At 39.7% G+C, this 14,158-nt stretch overlaps 1 protein-coding gene across 4 annotated transcripts in view; it reads right to left on the reverse strand.

Annotated features, from left to right (window-relative positions):
- mast3b (microtubule associated serine/threonine kinase 3b) overlaps window positions 1-14,158 on the reverse strand; it is a 42,303-nt gene that overhangs the window by 14,937 nt on the left and 13,208 nt on the right. For 2 of the 4 annotated variants that reach the window (XM_061738529.1, XM_061738531.1), the window contains 7 exons: window positions 10,089-10,177; window positions 9,076-9,148; window positions 7,237-7,257; window positions 6,817-6,895; window positions 4,475-4,632; window positions 2,477-2,552; window positions 2,069-2,278 (listed from right to left, as the gene is read on the reverse strand). In XM_061738529.1, the coding sequence (XP_061594513.1) occupies window positions 2,069-2,278; window positions 2,477-2,552; window positions 4,475-4,632; window positions 6,817-6,895; window positions 7,237-7,257; window positions 9,076-9,148; window positions 10,089-10,177 (706 nt within the window). The remainder of the gene's footprint in view (window positions 1-2,068; window positions 2,279-2,476; window positions 2,553-4,474; window positions 4,633-6,816; window positions 6,896-7,236; window positions 7,258-9,075; window positions 9,149-10,088; window positions 10,178-14,158) is intronic. The other 2 variants (XM_061738530.1, XM_061738532.1) reach the window with 1 other exon arrangement.

Genomic DNA, 14,158 nt, shown 5'->3' on the forward strand with positions numbered 1-14,158 from the left:
CATCGGACAGATTATCGATTAAAAAGTCTGGAAAAATTGTAAAATTGAATCACTGAACCAGAATACACACATATAAAACACTGTGCTCCCAGGACACAGCATTTAGAGAAACATTACAACAGACACTGTCAGAACAAATCACTTTTGTGATGACATCATTTTAAACCAAGCGGAATCATTAGTATAATCGCTTGGTGGGTCTGTGCTAGATTAGATTAGAGAGTAGGCGAGGGACAAGTGGGAGGAACACTATGCTGCGATTGGTGGTTAGAATTAGGGTAAGTTGGGGGGATTAGTTACTGTAAGAGTAGGTTGGATCTGTCCCCACTGCTGATATAATCTACCACCAACCCACGAGATGAGCGGGGTCTTCATGAGTGATCCTTGGACTCTCTTCTAGATGACTGAAGATGAACTGAAGGCTCAGTCATGTGTTAAAAATAGATTCTGTTCAAAATATAAAGCTACAGTTAGCAGGTGTTGTGCTTAACTTGGTGTGAGGTTCAGAATTGAAACAGGGTAAGTTGCCTCATAGGAAATGAAGTAAATCGATGCCTCTGCAATTCTATGTATTCATTGGATTTTCCTCATACTCCCAGTGGCTGTCGTAATCATCTTCTGCATCTGAGCTTATGTGGTAATCATACCAGACCAAACAACCCAATGTTAATGCCAAAGTGTGGAAGTGAAAGAAAGACAGTTTTGTTACAAAAAAATATGAGGTGGTAAATCATGGCCATTTGTCATAAAATGTGAAAACCAGAATCCTTATACAGGACTGTCTCAGAAAATTAGAATATTGTGATAAAGTCCTTTATTTTCTGTAATACAAAAATGTCATACATTCTGGATTCATTACAAATCAACTGAAATATTGCAAGCCTTTTATTATTTTAATATTGCTGATTATGGCTTACAGCTTAAGAAAACTAATATCCTATCTCAAAAAATTTGAATATTCTGGGAATCTTAATCTAAAACTGTAAGCCATAATCAGCAATATTAAAATAATAAAAGGCTTGCAATATTTCAGTTGATTTGTAATTAATCCAGAATGTATGACATTATTTTTTTTTTTTTTTTTTTTAAATTGCATTACAGAAAATAAAGAACTTTATCACAATATTCTAATTTTCTGAGACAGTCCTGTAGATTCACTCAGTCTCATATCAGCTGGCATCTTCCTTTTAAACGCAACTCCTGCAGATTTTTTCCTCCATAGTGCATGCAGGTTGTAGTCTTTAATGCTCACCATTGAGTTCTTATATTTATTTCAACCATCAAATGCAGATAACGGGAACAGTCACCGAAGATAGGCTAAAAAAAAAAATGCACTGCTGACTGTCAAATTGTTGTCTCTCATGAAGCCACTTTTGTTGTAAAGTTTAAGAGATAATAGTTTAAAAAAAGCATATCACTACCCAAAGGCAATAATGAATCTGTCAAAAACAATATCACCGTGCACTATTATGTTATCTGTCACTAGAAAATGTTTCTGTTTGTCGTTGATACTAACCTGCTTTTTGGGCATCTACGTAGCTGCGGAATACCTTGAATTTCCCTCAGGATTAATAAAGTATCTATCTATCCATCTATCTATCCGTTTCCCTAAATTGCAAAATGTTGGAAAATATACAACCGCGTGAACCTGGAACAGATATATCAAATTGTGTTTGTGTATGAAAGCACTTGTTCCCCTCTCTGGGAACAGACTTATCAGTTCAGCTGGAGATGCAGCGAGTTGGCCGTTCCTTCTGTCTGACAGTATGCATAGAAACAGGGAAGGAGGTTGCTATAGAAACTAATATCTTATCACAACCACACAAGACCTATGGCAAAAGTGACTTTTTAACTATTACTGATAGTTTCAACTATAGGGTTTACTTTTGGTTATGAATATGTTGTTGAGTGCACTTTGCGATTTCACATTTTCATTTGAATTCGATCTATTATTTGTAGTCAGCAACTAAAGAGATCCGCCTTGGTTTCTAATCTTGCACTTGAAACAGAAGCATATCAGTTCAAAAGTCAGTCGTGGACATCACTGACGATCAGGCCATTCTCTCACCTCGTGAAGCAGCTTATCCAGCTTCTCCTGCAGCTCAGCAAAATAACGAGTTGTAACCAGGCCGCTCTGCGACTTGTCCAGACAGTCCCTGACCAGCTCAACCAGCTGGTGCTGGATGAAGCCGAGCACCCCGTCAGCCAACGGGAGGGAGCTGTCTGGAGAGCACTGAGTGACAATCTCCAACAAGCGCTCCTCCATCTGCGCCGTGGCCTGCAGGGAGGAGAAGCACAGAAACGCAGAGTTAACAGCACTTATTCTGTCTTTAACTCTCTTGGTGGAACCAAATGTCATCGACCCCAGGCCTCATTTTTGTTTAGCTGAATTAACTAAATTGAGTCTTGTCAAGTCAGAACATTGTATGTGTGCAATGTATTGTGTTTGTGGTTCAATGCATCTCTTAGCACGTACCTTTGGAAAACGCTCCCTGTAAACGTGGTTCATCATGACTATCTCATGATCAAAGGAGACACTTGTTCGCCCAGGGCTACAACAGAAGCAGAGAACAAATTATTATATCTGAATTGATCAATGTTGCAACATTTCACTCTCTCTTCTGAATCATCTGCGCAGGATTTGAAGTGATTACATCACAGAAGTCACCGTAATCATTAAGAATGATAAAGTAGTCAGTTGAGTAGTGCCCAACTATCATCAAGTGACCTTTTTTTTTCACCCCTATTTCAGTGAGTTTGTACCTCATCCAAAAGCAAAATTGTGAGGCAGAATACCATTAAAGCAGCCGAAGCTGCACTAAAGGTGGATTTCACTGTTAGGTTTAACTGTTTCTTTGCTAACAGCAGACATTTCTTCCAGCCAAAATGTGTGAATCATCAATTAGTCATTTACTGCAACAGCACTTCTGTATTTAGACTGATGAGATGGATGGGGTTTTTTTTTTTGTTTTCACAGAATGATTTTGCTTGAGAAAGCTTGAAATCAAACATATGGAGGGTAAACCTGTCACACTCAGACAGACTCCATGAGACTATTTTTTTTTAAATCATGAAAGCCAACTGCTTCCAAACTGCATTCAGGACCTGTTCCATATAAAAGAAACCTGCTATGACCTGAGGGGGAAACTCATGTTTGAGATGACGACAGCAAGAACTAATATTAAAAAGAAATGTACATCAGTTAAGGCTAGAGAAATTTGGAATAGTTGTAATAACAACCTAAAAATGTGTTGCTCTATCGTCAAGTTCAAGAAATTGTTTAAAGAAAATATTGTAAATAAATATAAAACACTATAATTATAAAGTATACAATCAAAAACATTCTAGGATGTGAAATGTCAATTTTATATTTTGTCTTACTTATTTTTTTTCTTCTTTATGTATTGTTTGTTTTCACTGAGTTAAAGCTAATGTCTCATATTTTTTGCTGATCAAAAGAAAAAAGGGTAGGCACTATAAGCTACGGCTTCAGCCTACACCTTTTCGGCAATAGAAATGTTGATTTTTTTCTTCCTTTTCATCTTGTTCTGTACAAGCCGAAATAAAGATTAATTAATTCATTCATTCACTTCATTCTTGGTGGCTGCTGCAGAAAACACACTGCTGCAGCCCGACGTGGCTCTCTGCATCAGGCCCCTCACCCCTCCGAAACCAACCCACCCTCGACTACATTTTGCCAGCGTCATCCCTGAGGCGCTCTGTTAGCTAGCACGCCCACACACTGCACACCACGGCGCCAGAACACAGAGCACTCCAGCTCTGCACAAACAGCACAGAGCAAAGCCAACAGACAAAAGTTGTCAGAAATCACAGCTCTGCAGACAGATCCCCTACCTGCCTGCCAGCCAGCAGACATGTGCAATCAATCTGAGGCCCCTCAGGCCCTGAAAGCACCATTTTTCTCATGAGTTCATCTTAGTTGATCAGATGCATCTTCAATACATGACCCACAGTCTGCAAACACATTAGAAACCAAGGCTCGCATGCGCAGTTCAAAACTCACAATCCATGTCCAAATTAATCTGAAATGTTGTCTTGCATAACAACCAGTACTTAATCCCTTCAAAAGGGATAAATGCTTTCACTCTACAGAAAATTCAAGTCAAATTATTGAAGGACAAAAAAATAAATAAATAGAACTCTTAAATGATACATCCCGAGTAAAAAACATCTCACGAAAGTCTTAAAAATAAGACTACATTATGGTTTTGTACTCCAAGAATTGCAGTCCATCCCCTTGTTCAGTTTTACCATCAAGAAAAATAGCTGTAGCTTCAATAAAACCTCCCTTTAAAGCTCAAGCTCTGAGATCATGCAAAAAACAGATGTTTTGGGTTTTTTGTTTTGCATTGTGGTCACATGTGTTTTTTTTGTTTGTTTTAAACTCTGTTAAAAGCATTAGGAAGGAAACAACTGTTTTAGCCAAAAAGACACCAGTACATCCAGATCGTACCTGAGGCTCCGAGACCGAGGACGCATGACTGGTGAGGGTCGGCCATCCTCGTCCGTGATGCTGTCTGAGCTGCGGAAGTGCTTGAAAAGGAAGTGCAGCTCATCTTGTGTCGGCTGGTAGGGAAGCTGGTGAAGACGTTCCTGGGAAGATGAGGAAGACTGAACACCAAAATGGACCCATTAGTGGAGAAATTGTTTAGTTTCTAATTTCACATTTTAGATCGTAAAATGTATTTGATGGTAATCTAGTCACAACATGAATCCCATATAACATCTTCTCAACCAACTTGAGAAATTCTTTATGGCAACCCTGATGGTATGGAATTAGGCATGGAAAAACAAATCTTGTTTATTAGAATGCTGTTGAAGCTTTCTAAAATGACATACCTAGAAAACCTGCCTTTTGCTGGCCTATATTTTCACAAAAATACAAATGAAGCCATTTTCCTTGTCTACACTAAACAGGTGCTTTGTATTTAGCAGCATTTCCCACAGAAATCTGTCAGAATTCGGTGCAAAAGAGCATCCATCAAAGGCTTAGCATGTGCAAAACTACAAATATTATGTGTCTATCAATATCTAAAAAGATTTACATTGTGAGAAGATTTAAGTAATCTGGGGAAATCTCAGAGTGTAATGGCCAAAGCTGGTAACCACCGTTGGATATGCGTGACCTTTAAGCCCTCACTGCATGGAAAACTGTCAAGCCACTGTGATTAGTACAGCCACATGAGCTCAGACGTTCTTTGTAAAACCATTGTCAACAAACACAGTCCACCATTGTATCCAAAAATATGCAGGGGCATGAAAATGTATTATGCAAGGAGGAAGCCATACATCAGTGGGCGCGGAGTTCTGTGGGTAGGAGCTCATCTCAGATGCACAGAAAGACAGTAATCATATGTTCTGCGGTCTAATGAGTCCATGTTTCAGCTTGCTTTTGGGAAAAACTGACATCAGATTTCACATTCCAAAGGTGAGAAAGACTATCCAGGCTGTTACCAGTGGAAAGTGCAGAAGTCAGTTACTGGGACGGTATTAGAGGGGCATCGGTGGATGAAGAAGAAGCAGCTTATACTGGAATTTCCTTGTATTTTTTAAATACAATAAAGCTCTTCAGTGAAAACACTGAAGATGATTTACTATGTACCGGTACCTGTGTCTAAAGCAGAGGCTCAAACAAAGAAATCCCAGACTCAACATTTTGTTGAATTTCAGAAAATGTCCCAACTTTTCTGAAAATTAGTTTTTATAATATTCATTCAACCATTTGTGTTCATCGGTATCAAGCTCACAGTTCCACTTGAACACCGTTTCAGTGGGTACTATTACTTGCCAGTCCTGCATTATCAGTGGTCTCATTCTGCAACACAGGGATAGGCTACTATTTCCTAAAACCACAAATGTGCCTAGACAAGTTAGACAAAGGTGTTATTTAAACTATTTATGCTTCCAAACAAGACGGGCCCTGTAAAATAAATGTGCCTTAAATCTGGGCTTAATTATTTTTCCCTTAATATGCGCATTAATTTGTGATAGTATTTTAAAAAGAAAAAGAATAACTTAACATCTGGCAATTTAGTAAGTAAACAATAATGAAACTCACAGATTTCCCATTATTTATTTAAACAAACAAGTTAGCTTCATGCCTACCTGAATGTTGTGTAAAACACAAACAACTCACGTTAAATGTGTGTCTTGAACAGAAGAGCACAAGAGAAACAGCATCTCTGACATTTCTTTGCAAAACCTCAGTGAAAGAGGGCAGTCGGGGTCTCTGATGACCCGACTGTCCCCACTGACCTCTGGGAACACGCACAGCTCCCCCCAATACCCGCCCTCCTGCTCACGCCACATGCTAGATTTCCACTACAGTCTTGGCACACTCCCTAAAACTTTCCCTTTGATCAGTTATAATTTGACATTTTTGCCTCCATAACATCTGTAAAGCAATCTGGAAATCATCTTTTCAAATAGCAAGGTTCAGTTCACTGACGACGTGACAAAAACATGCTGTTTTTCTTGAAAGATCTCCATAAAATGTTACTAAAGTAAATACATGTCATCATGAAAACCTTACATGACAAGCCCTCTCTAATCTCTCTAACATGCATATACACAGTCTGTGAAGACTCCTAATGATTTCCACAGACGGTGTGAATGATTCATTGAAGCAGATAATGCAGGAAAACAATTAGCAGTTTGTCATCGTGGTCTTGGCACTTTCTTCCACTTACTGCATAAACGAGAGCGCTGCTTGAGCTGAATGAGGTGTTAAAAACCACACGGCTGCCGTGTAGGACAGTGTCAGGGAAGACAGCGTCCTGATCAAGCCCGACTTACCGAGACGGTGGAACTTGGGGGATTGGTTCCATAACCAGATGAAGGGAGGGATGCCAGAGACCATCGCCGGCCCTCAGCTCTGAAATGGACAAAGATGTTATGTAAGTTTCTGCAACATAAGCATGAGCATCTTTATGAGAAGTTGCTTACATAACAGACGGCAGCACTGTGACTATAAGCGACTGAAATTATGGTTGTTTTTGTTTCCCTCGGTCCATATTAATGACGTTCACTATCTCATCATCTTGATGCACAACAGATCTTTCGTATTACCCAACGCAATACTTTGGAAAGTATTTCAAAAGGTTTATGACAGGAACATTTTGTGGGAAAAAAAACAAACAAACAAAAAAAAAACATAGAACACAAGAGGACAATCACAAATAGGGAAACATTTTTAGGAATTTAAAGAGAAGCTACCTGTCAGCACGAGCCAAGTGACTGAGATCACGACAGCCAAAGAGAGAAAGAGAAAAGCAAAAACAGGATTTCCAAGAGTTTTAAGATTCTGGTCCAAGTGATTGTGTGACCTCTGGCATTCAGCTGAGGGATTAGTACTGACAGCGCTGCTTTCCTTGCCAGTCTTTATTTGGAAAGATACAAGGACTTGGATAGGAAACCAAATTAATTGATGATATAGTACATAACAGAAAGTCTGGGATTTCGAAGGGGGGTGAGTAGAAGGTTTGAGTTACTGATATCAACAGAATGGGTTTAAAATTCTGAATAACTGATTCCTACATTTTGTTTACTAGTAGAAAAGAAAAGGAGTAAAACATTCAGACATACTGCATTTAATTTCCTGCGATTTCATGGTATTCAGAACATATTTCATGACTTAAATTGAGTTTAAATAAACACAGAGACTTTCACAAGCTCAGAGTGGTGCTGAATGCAGATCGTCTGCATTCAGAAAAACTAAAATGATTACACCATGCATTTCATTTAAAATAAATCTTGATTCAAGGTAAAGTAAGGCAACAGTAGTTTAACTGAAATAATTAAAAGAGGTTGATTAACAATGAACTTCTAAAATTGAAATATATGAGGATTAAATATTTACTATCCCCCCATCTTCTTTCATCTCAGTAAGGTGTGTAAGCTTTTCAGCGACGCCAGCAAAAATGTCCCCTGAGCAGATACTGTATATTAAGGGCAGAACACCTAAAGCTCGTGAGTTTTTAATGACTGTTCTTGGGTTTCTTCAAGGGGCCGCCTTACTTTTAGGCCTTACATGCATGGCGCCGCAGGAACTGGATTGAATGATGTATGAGTCAGACTTTAAGGGTTCCCCTCTATCTGATTGCACATGTGATGTTGAGGGGGAGTCAGCTGTGAGAAGACCTGGCAGAGGGAGGAAGGTGTGAACGCTCCTGGCTGAGTCAGCCTCCGCCACCAGGCTGCTGTTTCTCCTTTCCTCCCTCCGTCTTGCAGATTGTCTGCCTCTGTTCAGGCACACACTCTAAAACTCACAGGAAATCCTCAAGAGTGTGATCAAGCATGACATCTTTACTCCTTGATTATTTTTTTTTCCCCAACTTGTATTTTGTTAATTTTTGCTGACAATATCAAATTAACAAGAGTTAGAAAAAAAAAATGTCATTGTGTAATCTGTGAGATTTATTTTTTTTTTTGTGTGCCAAACTTTGTATTTTTTTTTTTTTTTTTTAATATCTTTTTATTTCACAATAATTTTCACAATTCACATTTTCACATGCATGATTTCTATTATACCCACATTCCTACCCTCCCCATAATTAACCTAGGGAGAAAAAAAAAAAAAAAAACATACATTAAGGGAGAACAAAATTAAATAAATATTAAAAAAAATTCAAAAAAAAAAAAAACTCACAGGAAATCCTCAAGAGTGTGATCAAGCATGACATCTTTACTCCTTGATTTTTTCCCCAACTTGTATTTTGTTAATTTTTGCTGACAATATCAAATTAACAAGAGTTAGAAAAAAAAAATGTCATTGTGTAATCTGAGACTTTTAATGGAGTTCAACGAGTATGAAAATTGATTAAAGTAGATTTTTCTATGAAATTCACATTTACATGGATTTGAATACAACTTTGGTAATCAAGTCGGTCGGAGATTACCAAAAATATTTAATAATTAAAAACATGTCAAATTTAGGGAATTACCTTTAAATAAAAATGATTGGTTTGTCTAATGTTGTGACATTTAACAACTTGGTGATGCAACAAAACAAATATATCCCATTACGACAGACTCCACAATCAGTATTGGCATTACCTTCGGGCAAATGGAAAATTGATGCAGGCACTAGTTGACACATTTCGTGGGCTGTCTAGAGGGCTGCTCGCAGCTAAAAGAGGAAAAGACAAAGTGATTAGTGGTCGAGTTCACAACTGTAAAATCAAACGTGTGAAAACAGAACAGAGGACAAACTTGTGTCAAAACAGAAGCCTTTAATCAAGACAACATTGGCCAGCACCTCAGAAAGGTCAAACAAATTATCTGGCTATTACTTTTCCAATTCCAAACATTACGCAATCATTCTAAGAGCACTATAAATTTGAAGAGGAAGCTTCATCCTGCTTTGTTTTGCTAGAATCTGGAGATTTGAGTCCACTAGAGACTGCTAACATCCAAGCAGTTAAAACTCCATAAGAGCTTGATTTTACAATGTGATTAGATAATACTATTGCATGACTAAGTTCAAAAGGAAGACATCGACACAGAGAACTGTTAAGGAAAACGCGCAGTAAGGGGCTGTACGCTGTTGTTTTGCAAAGCAGAGGGATGGGACCAGCCATTTAGAAATCTTCTGCATCTCAATTATATTTTGCATCTCTGTTGATACAACAGAACAGGAAGAAAAACAACAACTTGGCCTAGCAGAATAATGAAAAACAAAACAGTGAATGATTCCATCTATATGCATGATTCTTCCTTTATTCACTGAATTACAGATCATTTTCCATCTGCAATATATCAGCTTTTTGACAGCATGAGAATTTCTTGATGGTTTCACAAACATCTCACACATGAAGTGCAGCAAAAGAATCGCCTTTGCATTGGATATACATTTACACAGCTGAAGTAAAAGAGGGATTTCAGGGAAGACTGCACAAATCAGTTATCTTGTCTCTCACAGTGCTCCAGAGATAGTATGTAAATATGTGAACCTAATCAACATAGTTTTTAAATCCTAGCTCATATTTCATCTGTTTGATAAGCAGTATATCGCTGTGTAACTGTTGGGTGGAAACTTTGCATATATTGTCCACTGAAACACATCTTACCGGTGTGGAGTGATAACGGGGAGAGCGGCCGGGACAGTGTGGGCGAGGGTGTCCCGATACCAAGGCTCTTCCTGTTGTTGCTGCGACAGCTAGAGCACGTGCATGAAAAAAAGAGAAGTAAATAGCCTGCTACAATAAAATAAAACAACGCAAAAACAACAACGTTATCACGCTTCATTAGTAGAATGTCTTCTTCCTAGTTTTCATACTGAATGTGTAGTATATAGTGTAAATAGAGCAACTGAGGGAAAAAAAAGAACCCAAAACAAGTCTAACCTTCTAGTAATCAAAGCTGCTAATGGCATTTATTAAAAAGCATGTGTATGTGACAAAAGGGAGACAGGAAATTTGAAACAGGCATACAAGTCGCAGGTCATCTATTCTCCAGGCTCTTTGAAATGAAATCAGCCTCCCCTTTGGTCCAAACATGTGCAACGAAAATGTAGTGTTGAAAATGTGTTTATGGTGGTTCATTGACAATAATTTTGTTTCTAGAAAGCTGCTGCTAAAAGTTCAAATGTTCTTCTTTAAAAACAATAAAATAAATAAGAGCAACTCTCAGCTGTTTCTCACGATAGCCGTGGGCGTGGGTGTGGTCGTAAACTGAAGGCTTAACACAATGATAGTTCTGTTTTTCATTACATTTCTCTGCAGTAGTCATGGGTCAGTTTCTGATTTCAAAGTTTCTCCCAGTGTAAAAAGTCCTGGTTTCATATTTTTTCAAAGCAGGAAGTGCATGAGTTCTTCAGGTTCTGCACAGAATGTGCAATATTCTTCCACCCATTCAAGTGCAATATTCCTCCACTCATTCATGTGCATTATTATTCTCTCATTTTCATAGTGTATAATAATTATATATATGTTTCCTGTTTCTCATTTTGTTGTTTACACAGTCTTTGCACGTGTGCACTTTTACAGAGCTGCTGCCTAATTTCATTGTACCAGTATAATGATAATAAAGGCTTTCTATTTCTATTCTATTTCTAAACTGTAACTCCCAAGTCCTTACTGGTTGGAGCGAGAAGCAGTCAGCTGTGCAAGATGGAGAAAGGAGGCGGAAAGCCCCGAACTTGCCTCAAAGTCAAAAAGAACGTTTTATAGAATAGTGATAATCTATGTGATGTTTGAATAAGGATTGTATTGAATGAAGAAAAACAAACATTACTACAGATGTAATCCCAACACCACAATGCTCTGATATATTTCCTTAAAGGGGACCTATTACGAAAAACACGTTTTTTCTTGCTTTAACATATATAAAGTGGTCTCCCCTCAGCCTGCCAACTCAGAGAAAGAGGAAAGCAACCAAATTCTGCAGTGTCTGTACAGCCGCCCTGATGAGCCGTCCAGTGTGATGGGGATCTACGAGCCGTTCAGATTCTGCTCCCATTCGTTACGTAACGACAGAGCGATTTACATAGGTTGGCCTCCGATGCGTGAAACCACGCCCACAACTAATTCCGCCGACCGGAGCTTCCGCCATTTTTTCATAGCGGTGTATCGCGTCATTCAGGCAGCCAATCACCACAGAGCCTCATTATCATAGCCCCGCCCACTCAGAATCCCTCATAGATAATGAGGTTAGAGACTGGGAAGATAAAGACATGGCTCAGAGGCTGAATTTATAATTTATTTAGCAAAAACAATCAAAAGCTTGTTTTTAAAGACATTCAAGGCCTGTTTAAAAGAGGTATTAGTTGCCATAATGGGTCCCCTTTAAATCCATTTCATCAAGATCCCATACCCAACCAAGATTTAAAATGGGCACATTTATTTTATGAAGAATATAACCTTGTGTTATCATTTAAACAGAGTTAATCTTCAGCCTTGATTTTATCCACTTGACTATATCCTATGATCAGGCATTTAACTTTGTGTGCAGCGGGTAGAGCAGGAGAATGCGGATACAAAAGCTTTAAGGACAATTAAAGCTGCAAGCAGCGATGAACGGGCCCTCGCACTCACGGCCACCGCCCCCCATAAGCATATCAGAAATGACACCACCCACGACTTTCTATGTTAAACCATTCAAAAGTTAGAGCAGAAAAAAGGTACACGCCAATCAGAAGAAGGGGCGGGGCTAATTCAGGCCAATGAAAGTCAAGGACTCCATACAGAATCTGATGACACCACCCACGACTCTCTATGTTAAACCATTCAAAAGTTATAGTAGAAAATCGGGACAACCAATCAGAAGAATGGGCGGGGCTAATTCAGGCCAAAGAAGGTTTAAGGCCAACGAAGCTCAAGGACTCAATATCGATTCAGGTGACATCACCCACGACTCTCTATGTCAAAACATTCAAAATTTATGGCAGGAAATATGGACAACCAATCAGAAGAAGGGGCGGAGCTAATTTTCACCAATTATGGTCAAGGACTCAATATCGAGTCCCATGACACCACCCACAACTCTCTATGTCAAACAATTCAAAAGTTATGGCACAGAAAAGTATTCTAGGGGGCGCTGTTGAGCCGTTAGGCCACGCCCATTAATGCAAACCATGAAATATCAAATGTATCGCCAGGCCTGGCTTGCATGCAAAATATGGTGACTATCAAATATGGACCAATCAGATGAAGGGGGGGTGCGCTTGTTGGCGTCTAGCGTCGCCACGGTAACACTTTTGAAAGAGAAAAGTAATGCGTGTAGTCGCAGGATGGAGACGCACATTTTGATGTATAACACATCTGGGTTCACGATACGGTTAGGGCCGTATTAATTCTCGAAGGAATGGCATATATTGCTCCAAAATGACGCGATTAATTCAGAATGTTCAAAATGGCTGACTTCCTGTTCGGTTTCGGCCATGGCGCCAAGAGACTTTTCTTTTAGTTGCGACATGATACAGGTGTGTACCGATTTTCGTCCATGTACGTCAAACCGTATTATGGGGCTTGAGGCGCAAAGTTTTTTCTGTCTGAACGAATCAGATGAAGGGTGGGCGCACTTTTTGGCGTCTAGCGTCGCCAAGGTAACGCTTTTGAAAGAGAAAAGTAATGCGTGGTGTCGGAGGATGGAGACGCACATTTTGATGTATAACACACCTGGGGGCACGTTACGGTTCGGGCCGTATTAACTGCCGAAGGAATGGCATAAATTTCGCCAAAATGACACGATTAATTCAAAATGGTCAACATCCTGTTCGGTTTCGGCCATGGCACCAAGAGACTTTTCTTTAAGTTGGGCCATGATACAGGTGTGTACCGATTTTCGTCCATGTACGTCAAACCGTATTATGGGGCTTGAGGCGCAAAGTTTTTTCTGTCTGAACCAATCAGATGAAGGGTGGGCGCACTTTTTGGCGTCTAGCGTCGCCAAGGTAACGCTTTTGAAAGAGAAAAGTAATGCGTGGTGTCGGAGGATGGAGACGCACATTTTGATGTATAACACACCTGGGGGCACGTTACGGTTCGGGCCGTATTAACTGCCGAAGGAATGGCATAAATTTCGCCAAAATGACACGATTAATTCAAAATGGTCGACATCCTGTTCGGTTTCGGCCATGGCACCAAGAGACTTTTCTTTAAGTTGGGCCATGATACAGGTGTGTACCGATTTTCGTGCATGTACGTCAAACCGTATCGTGGGGCTTGAGGCACAAAGTTTTCCGGGGGGCGCTGTTGAGCCGTTAGGCCACGCCCATTAATGCAAACCATGAAATATCAAATTTATCGCCAGGCCTGGCTTGCATGCCAAATTTGGTGCCTTTTGGGGAACTATCAAATATGGACCAATCAGATGAAGGGGGGTGCGCTTGTTGGCGTCTAGCGTCGCCACGGTAACACTTTTGAAAGAGAAAAGTAATGCGTGTAGTCGCAGGATGGAGACGCACATTTTGATGTATAACACATCTGGGTTCACGATACGGTTAGGGCCGTATTAATTCTCGAAGGAATGGCATATATTGCTCCAAAATGACGCGATTAATTCAGAATGTTCAAAATGGCCGACTTCCTGTTCGGTTTCGGCCATGGCGCCAGGAGACTTCTTTAAGTTGGGCCATGATACAGGTGTGTACCGATTTTCGTCCATGTACGTCAAACCGTATTATGGGGCTTGAGGCGCA

This window comes from Cololabis saira, chromosome 13 (genome assembly GCF_033807715.1).
Source record: "Cololabis saira isolate AMF1-May2022 chromosome 13, fColSai1.1, whole genome shotgun sequence".
NCBI classification, from domain to species: domain Eukaryota; kingdom Metazoa; phylum Chordata; class Actinopteri; order Beloniformes; family Belonidae; genus Cololabis; species Cololabis saira.